General features: G+C 38.3%; 1 protein-coding gene across 1 annotated transcript in view; it reads right to left on the reverse strand.

Annotated features, from left to right (window-relative positions):
- GRID2 (glutamate ionotropic receptor delta type subunit 2) overlaps nucleotides 1-24343 on the reverse strand; it is a 1378765-nt gene that overhangs the window by 393132 nt on the left and 961290 nt on the right. Inside the window, exon 9 of the mRNA XM_059665394.1 lies at nucleotides 3174-3275. Coding sequence (XP_059521377.1) covers nucleotides 3174-3275 — 102 coding nt within the window. The remainder of the gene's footprint in view (nucleotides 1-3173; nucleotides 3276-24343) is intronic.

Below are 24343 nucleotides of genomic sequence, written 5' to 3' on the forward strand. Positions count from 1 at the left end.
AATCCCTTTACTCAACTATCCTCAATCAACCCTCTGAGTATACCATTGATTTGCTCATAGGCTCATAAACAATATAGTACTGAATTATTTAGTTTAAGATAAATATTAGATTATTTCCTTCAAGTCAATGAAGTATCGTTAACAGTGATAACATTAGGAGTTTCAAATCTTAGGTAAGAAAAATTGATTTTATTAACCTGTGTCATGGGTAGCATACATTTCCGAAGAATTAAAGAGGGTGTGTGTGTGTGTGTGTGTGTGTGTGTGTGTGTGCGTGTGTGTGTGTGTAACTGGGACTAGACTGCAGCCAGAACAAAATAAAGGCTGATAGACCTTTCCCCAGAGGCTTTACAGATGGTCCTTCCCGTCTATTTCTCCCTTCTCAAGTGTTGGAATCCATGGGGGTGCTGTTTGAGTGGCCCAATCAAGTCAAATATAGAACAAATCTGAATTTCCAAATTTAGTGGGCATATTGGAGTTGCTGGGTGGGTTGAGGAAAGAGTGATCCTCAGTGTTGGGTGGAAGAAGCTTATAAGACCATATAACTAAAAACTAGACCTGAAAGGTGCTTGTAGGAACAATTAAGAAGGTCATGGTTAGTTTCCATTCAAGTAGGAATTACAGGAAGAACCAGGAAGCCTGAAAAATTATTAAGTTCAGTGGCTGTATACTGTGGGAGTATAATAAGTGTAACAACCTTTTACTCAGTTGGGCACCTAATTGATAAATCTATATTGCATCTCAGAGGACTTGGAGGAAACAGATTGTTTCTATACTTCCATCCACAGACCATACTCTGGATCTGTGCATGGCTGAGCTTGCAGTAAACAGAGACCATTATGAGTCATAAAGGTGAGACTTGGGCATAGAGGCATTAACACTGTATGAAGCAACACCATTTCTTGTATAAAACAGCAATGGTTTTTTTCAGCCTGTAAAGAAATTTAAAATAATTGGCTTTCCCTATATAACTCACTTTCATCTAATTCAGAGTTAAGCATTTCCAACTCTAAAGTCAAGTAAAATCCTATAAATATGTCAATTCTCACACTTATCACAATGGGAGTACAGAGATTATAATATAATGTTAAGAGGAGGTTAGGAGATCTGAAGTCAGACTTCCTGGATTTGAACCCCAACTCTCTGCTACTTACTCTCCCTGTAATCTTGTACATTTTTTTTCAACCTCTGCATGTCTCATTTTCCTCTACCACATTCTTACGACCAGAATACTATCTATTTATTGGAAATACTGTGAGAACTGAATAAGTTTATACATGCAAACAAATTAGTAGAATATGTATCACGTAGTAAACATTTAATACATCTTAGCTTTTTTGTTATATGTATCTCTCCCCAACCAGATTATATACCTACCTTGAGGTATGAATATACTTGTAAGATGAATAATACAATAGGTATTATTGATTACCAAGTCTACCATATGGTAAATACTAAATATTTTCTTAATGACTAAACAAGGTTAACTTGCCTTAAAATATGAATCTCAAAGACAAAAGCAAAGCATATATATTGTCTTTTATTTCAGTTGTCAGTTGGATTTTCTTGTTTATCACTAGAGAACAGACTGTTAATAGTTTACTGCAGTTTAAATTTCTGTGTGTTTTTTCCCAGTATTAACACATCAATGCAAATGCATATCTATACCCTTGGGTACATATGGCAGCACCTTCACATTTAAGTTTTGATTTTGTTTGTTCATAGTTTAATTATTTGCCAAAAAGTGAAAAGAATATTAAAACAATAACCAGTAATAAGTTGTAGGCATCAATAAAGAGGGGTGGTAAACTACTCATTTATATCTTTTTATAGCGAATATTACAGATTTTTTTAATACCATGAAATTATACTGAGTCTACTTAATTTGTACTAAACAATGCACAAAGGGCAGCCAATGCTATTATAAACTTTGATAATCATCCAATTAGAATCAACATATAAAAAAGACACTTTGATTCTCCTGTTTACTAATTCTGCAATTGTTTTAGTCTATAAGAAATACTTTCCCACATATCATTAAAAAACAAGTAGCGTTTCCTGAAGGAAAAAAACAAGTTAAGAACTATGGACTCTTAGGTTTCAAAATGTACTCTAAAGTAGCACAAGGCCAACCTCACTGAAATAGCCAGGGGGAGCGCATGTCTTCATGCTTTATGGCATTTACACAGTACTTATTTGAGAATTTTACTGTTTAAGAATAATTCTGTTACTGTCTTATTTTATGGTTATTATGGGAGGAAATAATTTATAAATTAATAAGATTTACTATTTATTGGTTTTTCTAACAAGTGAATGGAATTACAGTACAGGTTTCATAAGTATAACCCGTTTAATATTCACAGAATCACTAGATAAGAGCTAAAAGACAAAATAATATTTATTTCATTCATTAGTTTACCCAGTAATTAGCACTGAACTTGAATACAGTTGATAATCAATAAATATTTATTAAACACTTGGATGGCCTTTCTTTTGAAGTAGATCCTAACTGAAAAATTGTTGACTTAGTCTATGGCTAAAGTTTCAGTATTACTGAATGTACAACTTCGATCAAATCAACCTTTGGCACAATTACCTACATTTTTGCATACTCTGGGGCAGTGGTCAGCAAACTGCGGCTCTGCAAACCGCGGTTCGCGAGCCACATGAGGCTCTTTGGCCCCTTCAGCGTGGCTCTTCCACAAAATACCGACTTCTGCACATGGGCCACAAAGTTTCAATCGCACTGTACATGCACGCCCGCACGTGGTATTTTGTGGAAGAGCCACACTCAAGGGGCCAAAGAGCCGCATGTGGCTCGCGAGCCGCGGTTTGCCGACCACGGCTCTAGGGTTTCAGCGAGAGAATGCCTGAGGGATACCTTCACTTTACCATGTGTAAGAAACTGTAGAAGGAGGGAATTCAAGCCTAAAATGTTTATGAAAGTGACTGACAAAAAGTAGTGCAATTTAAAGAAGAGCCTGCAAAAACCTGATTCTGATCCACATAAATTGAAGGCTAGAAAACATCACCATTGAAAATATGTTAGAAAGAGCAGAGCCAGTATTTGCTGAAGCTCTTTTAAGATTATGACACCAGTTACTAACACATAAAGAAATGAAGAATAAATTAACCTCTAGAAGCCAAAACCACAAGGCTCGGGTCAGACTCACCAGCACGGTCACCACGCGGAGGACCACGCCGCGCATGTTGTTCTCCAGTTTCTTGTCAGTCAGCGACCCGTTCAGCCCTGTGACAGGATTCCAGCACCCAAGCTGGAAGATAAAATGGCTTGGTCACTTTTCCGCCTGAAGAACAATCCAGTCACCTGTGTATATAGACCCTCCAGAGAACTTTGTGATAGATCTTGGAATAACTGATACAGGAAGGGTCCTCTGCAGGCTTTCTTTTTTTACCAGCAAATGAGCGATCAAAAACACAATTTCCTGCTTTTACATATCATCACAGGGCATACGACAGGACCAGACCTGCTTTAGGAGACTTGTTGAAGATATCTGACTTCATGAGAAGTTACAAACACACCAATAACAGTCCCAGGGATACACTAATTGGAAAAATAATAGCGCATGTAATTCTCGCATAATGTCAGTTCTAATAGATCAATTACTGCACAAGTTAGCTTTTTTACAGTTTCAACGGTTTTAATTACATCTTACACTGCTTTTATTGGGGGGAAAACAAGAAGATTTTTAATGTGGTTAAAAGGATTACTGCTTTTATTTGAGGAAAAGTCATGTATATGGCTTTGTCGATTTCAAATATTCACAGTACATAAAACAATATAATTTGCTTTTTTTTTTGTCAGTGCTATCAATTTACTTGGGTAATTTTGGCAGCAGCCTTCCCCTTAGTCTTGCCATGATTCACTGCTCTTTACTCTTCAAAAATACTAGTTTAATTTTACATCTCCATGTAGTTCTTATCTCTTGTAATATCAAACTCTGAGGACTACCAGCTTTGAAATTACTACCTATAAATCACAACAGGATAAAAATGGATGACTCTCAATTCAGAAATAAGAAGAAAAGAGAGATGCGGTGACTTGAATGAGCAGATAACTGCTCGAGAAGCAAAGCTGCAAAGAGAACGTTGTAATGTATATCTTGGGGGGAAATGTCATGCCATTAATCCTGATGCCAGATCCATGAGCTTTCACACTTGGATGCTTTGAAAATGTGACCAACCTTCAGTCATATTCAGAGACGTTTGGATTAACTGAATGGTTTGTAGGGGCACATGGTGATTTGTGCTGCTTCCTTTTAAAGACTGTGATTTATTTCCTTGTATTGCATTTTATTTGTGGTTTCCAAAATCATCAATACACTGGCAACTATTCCTAACAAATAAATGCTTTAGGTGCTTTCCATTAAAACTCTAGTTTCTCTTTGAGCTCCCCAAAAGGAGTTAAATTAAGAAAACTAAAGTGCATATAATACAGGGAGGGGGCAAAAGCAGATTAACGGTTGTTCATATGGGAAATAATACAATAATTAATAAATAATAATAATACAAGAATAAACTCTGTGTTTTGCATGTTCACAACTGTAAACCTACTTTTACCCCACCCTGTATATCTTAAGAGAAAGGGATGCCACAATATAAACGAAAAGTCAGCATTTTTAATTAAAATAATTTGAAAAATGCTGCTGATTTGTTGGTTTCAACTGTAAAAGCACATTAAATTCATACAATGATATGTCATTCTTTATTACACAAAATGTCTAATTAGAACAGATCCAATTAGCAAATCCAAATGTGTTGGAAGTCTAATTATCAACGATATTGTAGTCCTCTTGCCAATGTTAAAAACTCATGAAATTTCTTTTGAGCTTTTGTTCTCTTCTGAGGTCAACCAAATTCTATCCTCAATTATATTCCTTGATATGTACTTTTTCTAATTACGTTTTTAAGATTTCATTTTCCTAGACCAAATATTATTCATGAAAAATGTGATCTACAATATTAAGAGAGGAGCTAAATTTCTAATGTGCTATCTGTTAGGTCGCCAAAGGAGGAACGCACAAGGCCAGAGTGGTGAGGGATTACAAATTTATTCCATCATCTGCCCACCAGGTGGCTAAGCCCGGATGGCTCCAGCGCCCAGTGAGGGGAGTCAGTGGCTTTGAAAGGACTTTTGGCGGGATTTTTCTGGGCGGAGACTTCTTTATGCATAGCTGGAGGGGAGAGAATGAAATGTGGTCACCGCAAGGGAAAAGTGGTCTTCAGCAAAGGGAATGTCCATAGTGAAATGACCTGAAAAGCCAGTTCCCAGGGGAAGGGTATCAACTCAATTGCTCTATCAAACCTAACACTATCCATTTTATAATTATAGTGCTTAATTCTAAGTTGAATGAATAACTTTTACTACATCATCTTGTTCAGAGATAAATATGTCTAAGCTGCCAAAGTAAACAGAGAAATTCATATTTTTTCTCCCTTTGAGTTTTTGTTTTTATTTAGAGTTTCGTAAACATATTGTCAATTTGCCCAAATAAATGACATATATTTGAGCCAAACTTGACCACAGTATTCTGGTGTACTGACTAGTCAAAATATTTACCACTGGAATAAATAAAACTTGCTGAGCAGTTTGTTTCAGTGGCGCTCTGGAGAAACATTTTAAAATGTATAATTTCAAGCTTCTTAATTCTGTCCTCCCTTCAACATAACTAAATACAGCCAATGGTTTAAAAATTCTAAAATACTCTAGCATTGGGGGGTTTGAACTAATAATAAAAACGTAATTGAAGTAGGTAAAGTAGGCAGATATATCTTGTCTTCAGACCTAGGCAATGACTTAAGCATTATTTGCACCATTTTGATGTTTCTTCCCTCTCTTTTTATTTTATTCCCATTGATTCTTCCAGTGGCCATGTCTTGACCAACCACACCCATCCCTTTGGACTTCTGGAGAACAGTTTTCTTTTTTAATCCTAGAAAAGTGTTCCAAGTGATCCAATATTTTCATGACTCTGACTTTAGCAATTGCTAATGATAGTGTATGTGACCTAAGCCAAAAGAAGTCCTTCCTTAAAGTTTTACTTTTAAAAAAATATATATATATATTTTATTTATTTATTTTTTTTTTATATATTTTATTGATTTTTTACAGAGAGGAAGGGAGAGAGATAGAGAGTCAGAAACATCGATGAGAGAGAAACATCGATCAGCTGCCTCCTGCACATCCCCCACTGGAGATGTGCCCGCAACCCAGGTACATGCCCTTGACCGGAATCGAACCTGGGACCTTTCAGTCCGCAGGCCGACGCTCTATCCACTGAGCCAAACCGGTTTTGGCTATATATATATATATTTTATTGATTTTTCACAGAGAGGAAGGGAGAGAGATAGAGAGAGTTAGAAACATCGATGAGAGAGAAAAATCGATCAGCTGCCCCCCGCACATCCCCCACCGGGGATGTGCCCGCAACCCAGGTACATGCCCTTGACCGGAATCGAACCCGGGACCTCTCAGTCCGCAGGCTGACACTCTATCCACTGAGCCAAACCGGTTTCGGCAAAGTCTTACTTTTAATATCAAGTGTGTGAATGGTGGTCAAGTAAATAAATTGATATAAGTACTTATGTACTTGAATTTTTTTTGCCAGATTCTCCCACATTTATTATTAGACATAATTTTCTCCTCTGCTTGATGAAGGTTTTTCACCTTTCTATTTTCTTTTTTTTCCCTTTCTTCCATCTTTCCTTCCATTCATTTATTTCTTGTTTCCTTTATTTTTCTCTATCAGATTTATATGTGTTTTGATTATATCACTTATTAAGTTATTCCTGTTCTAAGTAACAGCAGTCTGTATTTTAGGTTTGGTGATTCATTTTACTTAACTCAGTTCTTCATATGCACAGACTCCAATACTTAATGTTAGCAGAATGTTAGCTGTGGACTGCAAGAACTAGGATTTTCAGAGAAAAAATTTTGAGGTATAGAAAGTTTAAGATACAAATTCTCTGGAAAACTAGAAATAAAATATATCCATTCATCGGATATCAACAATGGGTATAACAAAAATGTATTAAGAAAATAAAGTAATACTTATTTCCTATATAGAAAAGGACAATTATTTTTACAGTTTTTGTAATACTTTCTATATGCCAGCCATGGTACTAAACTCTTCATACAAGATTTCATTTAAGCATCAAAATGTATATGAGAAGGTACTGTTATCATTATTACATTATAAGCATTGAAACTAAGTACCCAACTAAGGTCACATATCTTCTAAGGGAGAAAACTAGGATTTAAACTAGTGCTTTTTAAAGTTCAGACTCAGTGTTTTTAATTGTGGCGCTGTTTTGTAGTTTAAACATTCTCTTTGTCAACGTGATCTATTTAAGGTACGCAGAGAAGATATTATTCCTATTTTATTGTCAAGGAAACAGACTCAGAACTGTTAAATGGCTGGCTCAATATAATAGCTAATGATTTCACATTTTGGTAATACAATTTAAAAGTCAAAATCATCATTATTTTTATAAAACTTATTATGACACAGACACAGTGCATAGAGCTTTGCTGATACTAGTTTACTTCTCAGAACCACCCTTTGAGAAAGGTATCACTATTTTACTGAAGGGGCAGCTAGGTATCAAGAGGTTCTGCTCTTTCCACTGGGATATATTTTATCAAGAGGCATTTAATAAAATAAGGAAAGTAGTAGAAATATGAAGTGGACAAGATATTCTGAAAAAAATATTTCTGGAAATCTCTACTTTGTGTGATCAAATTTGTAAATATAAGCATGGCACATCATTTATTTACTCTAAGGCCTGACAGTGCTTCTCAAGATGTATACCAAAGGCCAAAGATGAAGTAAACATCAGCAACATACAAGGAAATGTTGATTATCCACACCTTTTTGAAAGATTTCTCAAGTTTTAAGATTCTTTAATTTCTGTTCATATCCATTCACCTCCCAGAGGTTCACTTCAAGCTGTTCTGTTTGATTGTAATAACTCTTCCTCCAATCATAGGCAATAAAAATGAATTCACATAGATCCAAATTGAATTTGTATCTACAATGGGTCGTATTCCTTGCAGCATAGCAAGATTGACAGGCATAGCGCTTGATTAAAATTGGAATTTCACTTAGGTTCAAATGAGAGGCTTATCTAACAACTTTTCTGTTTTCACTGTTTGAAATTTCATTAACTTGGCTTCCCTGGCTATGTGAAGAAGTTTGTTTTTGTCTGGTTGTGTTTTTGCTTTTCTTTCTGTCTTTTATTGTTTTAAACAATGAAGCCAAAGACTAGTAAAGAAAATGCCCACAAAATCTCCCAATACTATTATTCAGTTGAGCTCTTCCTAAGTAAATAATAATACAGTGGCCCTTGCAGCACATGATATTTCCAGAAAGTCATACGGCTGATGGAAAACTAGATTCACTATCTTCTATGGTCTGACAATCCAGAGGAAATTTAAAAGGGATGCACAACTTAAAAAAAAAATTTCCATTCAATTACAGTATATTGATTTCCTATAGTATGTTCTGGTTATTGCCTAAAGTCATCTTCAAAGCTTAAAAATGCTTAATGCTTTAATTATCTCCTTCATTGGAGCTTTAGCAATAATAATCTTGTAGCTTTCTGTTAAAATCAATGTAATGTCTTGTGTTCAACAAACTGCTTGATGTATTTGCAAGAGAATAGTAGAATGCTCTTAACATTACATGTTATGTCATTAGTAAATGCTCAAGTTTTAGATGTTTACTCTTTTTCCTCCAATGTTTTCACTTTTCATTTGTCCATGGGCTTTACAAGATGATATCTGACTTACATCCTTATTTTTCAGCCAGTGTTACAATGTCAAAAAGAGCTGAACTGTTCAACTTTAATTTTACGCTCAATAGCCTGTTGGCTTTAATAACAGGAGTCAAGAGAGCTCTTAATTGGGTGCCAAATGGAATTCCCTACATTTATTAGCTTGTATTCATATGGAACAAACGAAGCCTAACCATAGCACCAAATCTCCAGCTGCAGGACACAAGTATCCACTGTCTGAGGGCTGTGTGTTCCCAGCGACTACATTTCCTTTATTTGCTTTCTCAGCCTTCAAAGGAAAAGAAGGAGCAACAGAGGCATAGGCAATGCAGCTGAAAGCCAACTATTTAGAAATGCACAGCTTTTATTTGGTAGATATTACCTCTGTAATGGATTTTAAGTATAAAAAAATACATATGGCAGGTTGAACACAATTTATAGAGTTAAATTGGAATGGTGTCCTCTTGGACATGTATAGGAGTGTAGTGTGACAGGAATCCCTCTAATAATAATGTTCTGTATGGAATTTCCACCTGCAAAATCAGTTCACTTTGTCAGACTTGCTCCCTAGGGGGTGATTATTCCTACAGTTTGGTCATTACCATGAAGTAATGGCTGTTCTTTAGATTATGTGCAATAGCATTAGCACTAGAGTTTTCCTCAGGATAAAATGTCTTTGAAAGTCAGGGAAAAAATCTCCTGATTCAACCATTTATATTTCCCTGTACTACTGCTGAAAAAAACAAACAACCCTTCTGTTGTATGTAATAATGTACAAGATGAACTTAAGTGATTTCCACAAATAAAGAATATAAACAAGAGAAGGCATATATATATATGAAAATAGCTCAAAGGTATTCTGTTTCATATATATGAAAATAACTCAGAGTTGTTATGCAGCCATAGTAGCCACTCTCAGTTATCAACTGGTATTTAACTGATTTAATGATATTTTTTTATTCTTATGTTTTCTCTTCTTTTATAATTCTTCTTGGTGCAAACTTACTATCCTATAAAATAAAAGCCCAGTGATCGAATGGTAGAACAACCAGAATGACTGGTCAACCAGTCGCTATGACATGCACTGACCATTGGGGGCAGTTGCTCAATGCAGGAGCTGGCTCCTGGTGGTCAGTGCACTACCACAGTGGGAGTGCCGCTCGACTGACGGGGATGAGCAGCTGCTCCTGCTGCAAACCCCGGGCTGATGGGCAGGAACCTGAGCTGTGATCATCGCCTCCTTGCCCCAGGCTCCTACTCCTCACTCCCTGCCACCTCCTTCGGGTACCTGCAGGCTGTAGCAATAATAGAGCTGACCCCGGAGGCTGTGAGGCGGGTTCATGGCCACCATGGGACTGAGGCCTACTCCGCCACATCTCAGTGCTATTGTCCCTGGGCCCGGCCCCAACCCGGTCCCCTGGAGAGGCGAGTGCTCCAGCTCTATGGAAGATGCCAGACCAGAGAGCAACCACTCAAAGGGTGGATCCACAGCCGCTTGGCTGACTAGAATGAGTGGCGTTTCCACAGTGGGCTGATCCCCACAGGCCACGCCCTACCAGTGCACAAATTCCATGCACTGGGCCTCTAGTTACCCTATATTTAGAGGTAATATATTGTAGTGTTTAAGATCAGAAACTACAAAACCAGAGTACTTAGTCTGATGCTGCTGGGCAGGCATGTGATGTTGGGCCTCAGTTTTCTCACCTCTCAAATGGGAATAGTAAAAATGACTTCCTCACAGGGCTGGTGGGAGTGTTAATCAGATTAATATATGTTTAGAAATGTTCGTGGTACATAAAAACTAAAGAGGTGATCATTGTTATTCCTACACAACCAGTATTTTGCTCCTTACTCAGCCTTACCACCTGGAGCCACTAATTTCAGTGATGGAGTATGCTCAAAGCTATGGTTCTCAACTTTGGCTGCATATTAGAATCACCTGAAAGCTTAAAAAACACACACACAATAAAACTCTGATGCCTCAGCCCAATCCCAGGACAATTAAATTAGACTTTTCAGGGGTGTTCCAAGGCATCAGTGGTTATTAAGTCTTTCCAGATGATTTTAATCTGTAGCCAAGATTGAGAAACACTGTTCTAAAACTCCCTATCACCCAGGAAGTGCCATCTTCTAGGACAGTGGTTCTCAACCTTGGCTGCACATTAGAATCACCTGGGAATCTTTTTAAAATCCTTATTTCTGGGCCACAACATTAGTAACAAAGAAACAGAATTTCCAGAGAATGAGGCCCAGAAATCAGGATTTTAAAAAAGATTCCCAGGTGATTCTAATGTGCAGCCAAGGTTGAGAACCACTGTTCTAGGATGATTACTTGACCTTACAGACTGTAGACATCAATTTTACTGACTTCCTTTGAAAAAATCTAACTAGGGACACTTTCTTAAATAAACAAGCTATTTTATTTTTCTTATCTATACATATAAAAGCCTAAGCGACTGAACAACCGGTCACCATGATGCACACTGACCACCACGGGGCAGACGCTCAACACAGGAGCTGCCCATTAGTGGTCAGTGCGCTCCCACAGTGGGAGCGCTGCTCAGCTGACTGACAGGCACCACACATAGTGCTCACTGCTGGCGAGCACTGCTGTGACAGAGAGAGCCTCTCCAGATTAGGACTGACTGGGTGCAAACCTGCAGCAGGCGCAGCAGGGCTGGGATGAGCAGGAGCAGCTGGCAGGATAGGACTGCTGGTTTTGGCCCAATCCTTTCAGGCCACTCTGAGGGACCCCTAGTTTTATATATTATAGGAAGCTATAAATTCTGTGAAGCCAGAATGATGACTACCTTGTCTACTCTTGTACTCCTACCCCTTATCATAGCATTAGTATCTTGATACATAGTAGGTCCTGATAGATATCTAATCAACAAATGGATGAATTAAAATTCGTGCTATCCTCTTTACTCTCCTATTTTTATTTTTTGGCTCTCTAGTTCTAGCTGAATGAAAACAAAATATCCCAATCTGAGGCTACTATCATATTGAAATCTTGACAATTTTCGTGACTCTTCAGGGTGATTCCCCAGGCTAAACTTCTACTAGTTTTTGTTTTCTTTCTCATCAGAATATTATATTTTCTAGTAATAGAATAACATTTAATGATTACAACCAGATAAAAGTTGCTGGATTTTCTTCTCTTTCATTTGGTTCTACCTTGAGATGCTTTAAAGGGAATCTTCATTTTAAAATCACATTATAATTCTCCATCTTTTCTCCTATATTTTCCATTAAATAATTAATCACTTAAGGTCAGGGACACCACCTTAATCATCTCTGTGTGTCTCATACCTATTACAGTGTTTTGTACAAGTAAAATAATTATTTTTATGAACGTTACAAGGCTAATATAAATGTACCATATTTAATGTAAAGCAAATCTATTGCACTTTAGATCTTTGTTCCCAATCTAAAATCAAGATGAAAATTTTTCTTATATTCTGCTCTCTTCAAAATCTCTGCTTAGATATATCAAAGGCACCTCAAATATCTAAAAGATGAAGATCATAATCTACTCCTTACCATCCATCTAGTTCCATTACTCAGAAACCAAGAAGTTAGTCTTACCACCTCTCACGTTTAATTAATTGAAATCTACCAATTTCACCTCCTTAAAAAATATCTTGAATCCATTTAACTCCATCTCCAAGATGATTCCAAATTATAGCCAAATTTTAAAAAACACACAATGGTTTTAGAAACATAGTTTCCTTGATTAGAAGAAACTTAGACATCGCCATTATTCAACAATTTATGTATTTTACTCAGCCTTTAAATTTCAATGTGAATATCTATAACTTAGGGTAAACTTCCCTGACCACCTGTCCCTACCCCTGGGCTTGCTCATGTCACTCCAATACAGCATCATTTTTTTCTCTTTTATACTAATATCTCAGTTAAGTATTTTAATTTATATTTTATATGATTAGTGTTTATTGCACAAATTGTCTGTAACTTTCTAAGTGGATCAGAAAAAAATTACTGTTTTGTCTTCCCCTTTCATAAATACACAATTCCTGGCACAAAGTGGGGCTCCAATTTTTATTGAATACTAAACAAATTTAGGTGATGTTTCAAAGAAGAAACTGAATGTCTTGCAGTGATTGTTGATTGTTTTTTAAACAATGCCTTATATGAGATTCTCAATATATATAGCCAAGACACTGTTCTGCCAGCTAATAGCTGAGCTTTTTAACTTTTTCCTAATTTGGAATGTGAATTAGCAACTCTCATTCTTCCTGGGTGCAGAAGGTGTGTAATAATGATCTTCCTGTGACCTATTCTCACAGATTTATGTAATAAAGATCAAGAAATGCTTTATAAAAGTCTTCAAGTATGAAGATTGATTATTACCTAACTCTGTAGAGAATAAGTTGTCATATTAGAGCTCTAATTTCAACAATTATATAACAACAATAGCAATACTAAAAATAAGAGTGATATACAACCTATGCTAGATGCTTCTTATATTCTAGGACTCATTTTAAGGCTTGTACCTATACTACTTCACTAGAAAGAGAACCAAAAAATACCCATAAAATATAAAATTTTATGGATGAAACATTACTCATTTAGGAGAAAACCCTTTCAAGAAAACAGAACCCTCTTTTTTTTTCTTTTTAATATATATTTTTTATTTATTTTATAGAGGAAAGGAGAGGGAGAGGTAGAAACATCCATGATGAGAGAGAATCATTGATTGCCTGCCTCCTGCATGCCTCCCACTGGAGATCGAGTCCTGCAACCTGGGCATGTGCCCTGACTGGGAATTGAACTGTGACCTCCTGGTTCATAGGTTGATGCTCAACCACTGAGCCATGCTGGTGAAGCCAGAATCCTCTTTGAGGAGTCCGGCTCCTGGGCTAAAACCAAAGAATGGTTTTTCAGGCCTGACAGAGTCCATTACAAAGGCTTTACCTGACAGGCCTGTGAAACAAAGTTGCAGTCAAGAACTCAGGCCCCTTTGGCGGGCCATGCTTTTATGTGATATCTGAATGTGGAGCCCAGGGGCCTCCACTCAGAGCTATGGAGCTTTGGGCTGAAGCCTCCCACAAGAGATCAGAAGAGGGAGTAACCTTGAGGACACTATTCTCTATCTTAATCCTCAGTAACTTTCCATTCCTGTCTCTTCTCCATCCCCACCCTGACCCCTGGTCCATGAAATGGAGGGAACCTTTTGACCAGGGTTCGCTTCAGCAGTGAGACAATTCTCCCCATATGTGCCCATATAACGGACTTTTGCCTGGTGCCATTCTGTAAGTGGGGAGGAGGGGGGAAACGGAGCACTGGCAGAGCCTGGACATTTCCTCTAGGCTTGCTTTTCATACGGCAGTAAGTGAATAACAGCTTAATTGGTACTTTCATTTTGACTTGTCTTAATCGACTACTCCCACACCTAGCAGCTCAGTTCTTCCCAGCTCAGCTCTTGACATTTCTCATTTTATAATGATAGTTCACCTTTATTGAAGACTTCCTAGGAGGTAGGCATTATGCCAAGCTCTGGCTATCACTTATACTGCTTTGCTATAATCCTATCAGAGTGGTACTATAATTATTATAATTTTAACAGATGAGGAAATAGAGGATTAAAGAGCTTAATTGACCTGTTCTAGGTCACTCAGTTGGCAAGTGAAAGAGCCAGGATTTGAAACAAGGCAGTTTAGCCTAGAACCCACTAAGTCATTTTGACCTCAATTAATAGCATACATTTTCAGAGGAGAATAGAGGAAGAGGCATAGAGAAAGCCCTAACTGGCTTTGAGTTCTTGTTTTTCTAGTTTAGCTCTATTTGTGTTTTGGCAATCTTGAGAAGTTGAACTTTTCTTATAAAAAACATACCCTTGACAGACCAAGATGGCAGTGTCGGCAAAGGCCTGTACTAGCTTCCTCCCACAACCACATCAAAATTACAACTGAAATACAGAACAACCATCATCAAGAACTTCCAGAAAGCTGGCTGAATGGAAGTCCTGCAACTAGAGAGGTAAAGAAGAAAGCACACGGAGACAGGTAGGAGGTATGGAGACACGGAATGGGCTGGTCCAGCACCCACATGTGCCACTTTTTTAATTGGGAGAGAGATCGTCTCTGTGGAGGCCGCCTGGAGGAGTGAGGGGGTCCCAGCCTTACACCAGACCCCAGCCCAGGGCTCCAAAGCTGGGAAAAGAAGTCCCCATAACTATGGGTTGTAAAAACCAGTGCCGATTGGGGCTCAGTGACACAAAGGCTGCTGGAGACCCACCGAGAAGGAACTGGATTGTCTGGCATTGGGAAGAAACTTGGGGTGGCTTTCTCAGACGGAAGTGCTTGCAGGAATCATTGTTCTGATGCGGGGACCTCTTCAATCGCAGGGCTGACTGGCAGCCATTTCTGTTTGCTCCACCCCAGTGATTCCCTGAGACCTCACCTCATCCAATTTACAACCCCACCCAAGCTGTGTGCAGTGGCTTTTTCATATGAATGGCCTGTCCTTGCTCAGGCTAAAATCTGTCAAATAAGCTACACCTGGGTCAGGGATCTCCAAACCTATCAATAAAAGGTCCCAAACCCGGTACCAGCACCACCCTGCCTTGCTTCTCAGCTGGGCCTCCTCTGGGCACTGCCAAACCCAACACAAAGAAGAAGAATCTCATATCTCTCTGTAGCTCCTGCTGGGTGGCCTCAGGCAGTGGCTGCCTATATTCCACCCTGGAGACCCAAGAGCCAGTGTGAGACCCAGTGGTCAGTGTCAGACCATACCAGATTACAACTCTACACATCCATAAGTGACACACTCAAGGGGAAGACTCAGTGAGCACCAAAGCCCCACTGAAGCAAGTACTTCTCCAGAGGAGTGTTTCCTACATAGCAGCTCTCCCACTATGTTTGCAGCTGGTCCTCATAGCCAATTGGCCTGAAGGTCAAGTGACACCAACAGCAATAAAATCTCAACTACAACAAGACCGTTCTTACAACCCACAAAGGGGTGCAACTAGAGCTCCAAAATCAGGTGATTGGGAAGTGGGCCCTATTGGACACTTACTACACAAGGCCCCTCAACCAACTCAAGGAGACATAGCAGCTCTACCAAATACATTGAAACAAACACAAGGAAGTAGCCAAAATGCAGAGAAAAAGAAACATGTCACAAATGAAAAAAAAAAAAAGTGGAAGAAAGCAAACTACTGGATATAGAGCTCAAAATCACAGTTATAAGGTTACTCAAGAATCTTCTAGAAATCTCCAAGGGACTTAGTGAGACTTTCATGGATCTTAGTGAGAATGCCAAGCACATGGAAAAGGACCAGTCAGAAATTAAGCATACACTGACTGAAATAAAGAATAATATACAGGGGTTCAATAGTAGAGTAGAATATCCAGAGAATCAAATCATAAAATACGAGGAAGCAAAAAACACCCAACCAGAAGAGCAAAAGGAAAAATGAATCCAAAAATATGAAGATAGTGTAAGGAGCCTCTGGGGCAACTTCAAGCATACCAACATCCACATTATGGAATGTCAGAAGAGGGGAGAGAGCAAGATATTGAAAACCTATTGAAGAAATAATGACAGAAAACTTCCCCTACCGGGTGAAAGAAATAAGCATACAAGTCCAGGAAGCACAGAACAAGAGAAGCCCAAAGAGGATCACACCAAGACACATCATAATTAAAATGCCAAGGACAAAAGACAAAGAGAGAATCTTAAAAGCAGCAAGAGGACTCGAGAAACCAAGATGGCGGCATCGGTAAACACCAGAGATTGCTGCCTCGCACAACCACTTCAAAAATACAACTAAAAGATGGAATGGACATCATCCAGAACCACAGGAAGGCTGGCTGAGTGGAAATTCTACAACTAGAAGGAAAGAGAAAAGCATACTGAGACTCAGAGGAGGCGCAGTACGGGAGTAAAATGCTAAGGTGCGGAGTGCATACAGAGCGGGCTGGCAGCTGAGGGCGCAGTTGTCGTTTTCAATCGGGAGGGAGTCTCAGGCGCTGAGCTCCAGTTCCGGGAGAGTCTCTAGGGACCCAGACTCATATGGGAGAAGCGGGGCTGTCTGGCATCGGTCAGAACCCTAGGACAGCTTTCTCTCCAAGGGGCTTGCAGCGATTACCGGGACACTGAGAAGCAGAGCCTCTGAGGGCAAGACTGAGAGCAGCCATAACTGCTAGCCCCGCCCTGTTGATCCCATGAGACCTGCCCCACCCAAGCCCTGCAGGGAGGCTTTTGCTGGATAGCCTCAGGCAAAGGGTAGATTAGCACTTCCCTAGAGATCCAGGAGCCAGGAAGCCCAGAGGTCAGAGTGGGACCATCCAGTTTGCAGCTCCATGGAACCATAAAAGACAAACTCAATGGGCAGACTCAGTGAGCACAAAAGCCCCATTGAAGCAAGTCTTGCCCCAGAGGGGTGTCTCCAGCACCGAGGTTCTCCCACTGCAGACACAGCTGATTCTCACAGCCAATTGGCCTGGAGGTCAATTCCTCCCAGTGATAACTACAACAATCAAGGCTTAATTACAACAAGACTGTGCACAAAGCCCACAAGGGGGTACACCAAGAGTGTCTACTTCAAGTAATTGGGACACTTAGCACAGAAAGGCACTCTATCGACACAGCAAAGCATAAAAAAAGCGGAGACAAAGAAACAGGACACAAATGACAGAATTGGAGGAAAGCAAACTGCTGGATATAGAGTTCAAAACCACACTTTTAAGGTCTTTAAAGAACTGTCTAGAAGCCGCCGATAAATTTAATAAGGCCCTCGAAAAGACTGGTGAGACTGCCGATAAATGTAGTGAGATCTTCAAGAAGACTGGTGAGACCGCCGATAATGTAGTGAGATCCTCAAGAAGACTGGTGAAACCCTCAATGTTGTGATAAAGAACCAACTAGAAATTAAGCATACACTGACTGAAATAAGGAATATTATACAGACTCCCAACAGCAGACCAGAGTATCGCAAGAATCGAGTCAAAGATTTGAAATATGAAGAAGCAAAAAACACCCAACTGGAAAAGCAAAATGAAAAAATAATCCAAAAATACGAATAGTGTAAGGAGCCTCTGGGACAGCTTCAAGTGTACCAACATCTGAATTATAGGGGTGCCAGAAGAAGAGAGAGAGCAAGATATTGAAAACCTATTTGAAGAAATAATGACAGAAAACTTCCCCTACCTGGTGAAAGAAATAGACTTACAAGTCCAGGAAGCACAGAGAACCCCAAACAAAAGGAATCCAAAGAGGACCACACCAAGACACATCATAATTAAAATGCCAAGAGCAAAAGACAAAGAGAGAATCCTAAAAACAGCAAGAGAAAGAAAATCAGTTACCTACAAGGGAATACCCATACGACTGTCAGCTGATTTCTCAACAGAAACTATGCAGGCCAGAAGGGGGTGGCAAGAAATATTCAAAGTGATGAATACCAAGAACCTACAACCAAGATTACTTTATCCAGCAAAGCTATCATTCAGAACTGAAGGTCAGATAAAGAGCTTCACAGATAAGGAAAAGCTAAAGGAGTTCATCACCACCAAACCAGTATTATACGAAATGCTGAAAGGTATCTTTTAAGAAGAGGAAGAAGAAGAAAAAGGTAAAGATATAAATTATGAACAACAAATAAACACCTATCAACAAGTGAATCTAAAAATCAAGTGAATAAATAATCTGATGAACAGTATGAACTGGTGATTGTAATAGAATCAGGGACATAGAAAGGGAATGGACTGACTATTTTTTTTTTGGGGGGGGGGAAAGGGGTGTGGGGGGTGCGGGAAGAGATTGGACAATAATTGTGCACCTATGGATGAGGACAGTGGGTGGGGAGTGAGGGCGGAGGGTGGGGTGGGAACTGGGTGGAGGGGAGTTATGGTGGGAAAAAAGAGGAACCAATGTAATAATCTGAACAATAAAGATTTAATTTCAAAGAAAAAAAAAAGCAGCAAGAGAAAAGCAGTTAGTTACTTACAAGGGAGTGCCCAGATGACTGTCAGTTGATTTCTCAACAGAAACTATGCAAGCCAGAAGGGAGTGGCAAGAAATATTCAAAGTGATGAATAGCAAGGACCTACAACCAAGATTATTCTATCCAGCAAAGCTATCATTTAGAATTGAAGGTCAGATAAAGAGCTTCACAGACAAGAACAAGGTAAAGGAGTTCATCACCACCAAACCAGTATTATATGAAATATCAAAGGGTATTCTTTAAGAAGAGGAAGAAGAAGAAAAAAAGATAAAAAATATGAACAACAAAATGGCAACAAATACATATCTATCAACAATTGAATTTAAAAATCAAAATAAATGAATCAGAAATCTAATGAACAGAATAACCTAGTGAATAAAACAGAATCAGAGGCATTGAAATGGAACAGACTGATGATTCTCAGAGGGAAGGGGGGTCAGGGGGTAGGAATTGATTAAACAAAGTTCTTATATACATATATGCATTACCTATGGGCACAGACAATAGGGTGGCAAAGTCCTGGGTTGGGGTGAGACCCAGGTGGAGTGGGGTTATGGGGACGGGAAGAGGGACATCTGTAATAATGTCAACAATAAAGATTTAAACAAATAAACACACACCTTCTTTCTTGCCTCAGCTATTCAAATTGAGTTTCTGTTAAATGGAACCAAAAAATTTCTAGCTAATATGCATGGACATTGCTAGATCTTGTGAATACATTCTATAATGAAGTCAATGTAGGGAGAGGAAGATAATTTTGAAAGAGTGGGCAAATAGTAAAGAGTCTTGGGCTGGTTGTTTAAAGACCTAGGTGTTTTTTTCAAGTAAGAATCTACCTTTTTAAATTAGTATCTTCATCTGAAAAAGAAATGGTTTTTTAATGTAAATAAATTCTAAACTCCTTTCTCACAATTCACAGCTTATTAGTGATTGGGTCTAATTTGTGAATAGCTTCTTATAAAATAGGCAAACCAATTTAAAAACTATATAAGGTCAATATAAATTATTGATAAGGATAAAAGGGAAACTATTAGAATCACTAAATGGCAGATTCCACAAAGGCAAAAATCTTTGCCCATTTTATTTACTGATATATACCAAACACCTACAGTTTACATATAATAAACATTTGTTGAATAAACTAATGGGTCTTATTTTTCCCAAAGAATAAGTTAAATTTGTGTGCCCACAGGATTTTGTAGCATGCAGGATTTATCTGAGGGTGAAGGATAAATCAGCTAATCTCATAAAATCCTTTGTGACTCTACAATTGTTTTATGTGACCAGATGTATACCAAGACTCACTCCTGTGAAGGACAAAAGATAATTTCTCATTCAAATTTTCCAAATAACTCTCATGATAAGCAGTACAATCAGCCATTGCTTGTAGTTTATCTGATACTTATACTGACATGGCCCTTTTGTCTAAGTCAGTGTAATTTCTTCCTTTCCTGCTCCCTTTTTATCAGATGCCTCTGCTTATGCTCAAAATATGGATGGAGTGCTTGAGTTTCATGGGTAGCTGTGAATCATCAATTGATTCCTTATATCTCTGAGCATTCTTACCAGCTTTGAAGATAATTTTTATTCTATTGCAAGATATTGCAAACATTTAAACAATTGAATAATTGAGATGTCCATACATTGGGCATGCTTAAGTATGCTGGCATATTTCAGAAAGGAGTTGTTATTTTTGGTGGATTTATGTACTTTTCCAATTAATTTTTAAAAATTAATGATTTTAAATTTTTCTCATATCTACTTCCATTGATAATAATTAGCTATATTCATACGCATTTGATAAGTATAAGAAAAGTCAGGGATATTTGGAAGAGGTCAGGATTTACTGATAATAATAATCTGCAAGATATTTAGCAATAATCTAGTGGACTCTAATACAACACTGTGCATAATGTAGATATGTTATTTTACCAACACTCAATATTCATAATCAATAAGACAGTTATTTACGAAACATCTGCTGCACTTGTGTTACATAGAATATCTATCATAGGATACATAGAATATCATCTTTCACCTCCAAGAGTTTGTGATATTTTTGAAATGATAAATCAGGACATTATATATATACATATACATATATATGTATGTGTATATATATTAGAATATATATCTTCTAATATATTAATATATATATATATATATATGTATATATATATATATATATATATATATATATATATATATATATATATATATACACTAGGGGCCCGGTGCACGAAATTCATGCACTGGGTGTGTGTGGGGGTGGAGTGTCCCTCAGCCCAGCCTGCCCCCTCTCACATACTGGGAGCCCTCAGGCATTGACCCCCATCACCCTCCAATCCAAGGATCGGCCCCTTGCCCAGGCCTGACGCCTCTGGCTGAGGCGTCCGGCCCGGGCAGCGGGGACCTGCAGCTGCAGTGGCCCCGCGATCATGGGCTTCGCTTTAGGCCCAGGCAAGGGACCCCTAGCTCCCGGGACTGCCAGCTTCGACCGTGCCCAGCTCCCATCGCTGGCTCCACCCCTACTTCCTGCTATCACTGGCCAGGGCGGAAAAGGCACCTGATTCTCTGATCATGGCTGGGGGGCAGGGCAAAAAGGCCCCAGGGACACCTTTGCCCTGCCCCCCAGCTCTTAGCTCCCCCCTGGGTTTCCGATCACTGGCAGTGGCAGGGGGCTTCTTCCTGCTTTCCCTTTCGCCTCCCTGCATTGTGCCTACATATGCAAATTAACCGCCATCTTGTTGGCAGTTAACTGCCAATCATAGTTGGCAGTTAATTTGCATATAGCCCTGATTAGCCCAATGAAAAGGGCATCGTCGTACGCCAATTACCATTTTTCTCTTTTATTAGTGTTGATGTATATATATTAGAAAGACCTACAAGAAAGTCCATTAGGCAGCATGTTACTAACTTCCAAAAGACTGATATAAATAGTAAGTGCTCTGCACTTAAAGAAGGAAGATATCTGTGAGAAAGAATCAGACTTCATCAAAGAAAATGATTTAAAAAGCAGAGCACTATGCAGTAGTCTGTCTGTAAGATAGCCATGGAAATTTCCTCCTATGCCTGTGCATGCATACTGATCTTCCATCAAGAGGTAGAGTTCACTCCCCCTCTCCTTGCATCTGGATTAACTCTGTGACTTCTTTTCACCGGTAGAATATGGCAGAAGGAATTATATATGATTTCAGGGCCTGGGCATCTAGAGCTTTTGCAACTTTTTTTTTTCTTTTTAGAAACCAACAATCAAGTGAGAAAAAGGTTGGACTATAATACTGAATAATGAGAGACTGTGTAATGAGAGGAGTCCTATGGAAGAGAACTAAGGGACCCCAGCCAATAGCCAGCACCAAGGTGGCAGACCTGTGAGTGACATCACCTTGGATCCTCTGACCCCCAACTGAGCCATCCCAGTTAACACCACGTGGAGCAAAGGTGATCCATCCCCTCTGAGTTCTGCCTGAATACCACAACCACAGAATGCTCGGAAACAAAACAGATTTTGTTTTAAGCCAATTAAAGTTTGGGGGTGTTTTGTTATGCAGTAATAAGTAATTGAAACAAATGGCTTATGGACATTTAATGGTCACCTTTGCCTTTGAAATTGACTAGATACTCAAGGCTTCTATAAGGCAGTATAAAGTTGTACATATTTTAGGGATATTCCTTAATTTCACCAATGCTTTTTCTTTATATCTTAAAGCTTTAAAAAAATGTTTCCTTACTGCAATTCAGATAGACCTTTCTTCTTTGTGATACCTGATGGAAACACTTTCAAAATTCTCTGTGCTTTGGAAAATAAGGCACACTAGATCATGATTTGTTTCCTATGGCTGTCATGACAAATTACTGCAAAGTTAGTAGTTTAAAACAACATAAATTTGTTCTGTCCCAGTTTCAGAAGACAGATGAAATAAAGGCATTGGCAGGGCCATGTTCTTTCCAAAGGCTCAAGGGGAGAATCTTTCCTTGCCTCGTCCAGCCTCTGGTGGCTCCAGGCATTCCTGAGCTGTGTTCCTCCTATCTCTGCCTCCATCTTCACATGGCCATCACCTCTTCTCCTTTTTCTGTCTCAAATCTCCCACTGCCTCTCCTTTATAAGGACATCTGTCATTGGATTTATGGCCAACATGGATAATTCATGATGACCTCATCTTCATTTTATCTGCAAAGACCTTTTTTAAAAATAAGATCATATTCATAAGGTCTGGTGGTTAGTTCATGGACATATCTATTTTTTTAAGTGTAAGGGGGTAATCAACTTACTACAGATCACAATTTTAAATGCTCATTTTAGTATCAAATTTTTTTATGCAATTTAGTTAAAATGCAATCTCTTTGGGAATGGCATAGTTTTAGGAGATCCATATCCATTGGAGACAATTGATTTTCTGTGTATATTGATTGATTTAAATTTCCTCAAATTAGAATTGAGAAAGCACTTGCCAAACAATAATGAGTTTGCTCTTGCAGTGCCTCTCAAATAAGTCTCTCTTGGTACTTATTACCTAGGGGCATTATTCTAGAATTTACCCATTTATTTGTCTATTTTCCCAGTGAAATTTTAGCATGGCTGGAGTCATCTTTTTATTTATTACAATATTGTAAGTACTTTTGTATCATTAAATTATAGTAGGTAATCAATAATGGTTTTGATTCAAAATACTTTTTCTTTATTCTCAATACATTGTACTAGGTTTAACAGATGCATTGTTAGACTAAGGTAGACAGAGCTATATTTTGAATATACCTTTTTATCTGCTATGGAGAAAAATTGTATAGTGACATAGAAAAAAGAGATCTCTCACTTATTTACTCTAATCTATATTTGGCTTTCTAAGGCCAACTGTAGAAAATGGAAGGGAAAGAATAAACTAGTGTAATTACCTACAGTCAGACATAGATCCTGAAATCAGAGTGCACCCACCTCAAATACTTTTAAATATCTTTTACAATCTATATTTTCATCAACATATTAATGTAGTCAAACTTTTGGTTGATTGTTAATTCAATTATGTTATATTTAAATACATAATTTGTCTTATTTAAAATAGCAAGTAAAGAGACAGAATAAACTTTTACTAAAAGCTGGTCATTTATGTTACATATAATAAAACCTTACTATGAAAATATAATTTTTCCCATTATATCCTCTATGTAAAGCATACACATTTCTAAGACATCTTTCCTTAATGTAAACTATCAATAACCAGGAATCATTCTCGTCTTGTCAATAATAATTAAGATCACAGGTTATTGAAGGTAACATCATTAATCATCTTGACTTTCTGTACACAGTTGGAATTATTCAGGAGGTAACAAAGCAAGTCTCACAAAGGGATGTTCTGTTCAAGTGAAGAAATGGTATTCAACTGGGAGCTTATCCTCAAGAGATTATCCTCCCAGAAAACAAACTAACCTTTCTCCAAAGTCACAGAAGAATAGAGCAACCAGATGGACAAAGGCTTAAAGCCAAGAAATAAAGACACAGATTCAGGAGAGATACTTGGGTGTATCAGAAAATTTGGAATGAAAATTTAGAATATAAACAGACAAAAACAGACCATT

This window comes from Myotis daubentonii, chromosome 1 (assembly GCF_963259705.1).
Source record: "Myotis daubentonii chromosome 1, mMyoDau2.1, whole genome shotgun sequence".
Lineage (NCBI taxonomy): Eukaryota > Metazoa > Chordata > Mammalia > Chiroptera > Vespertilionidae > Myotis > Myotis daubentonii.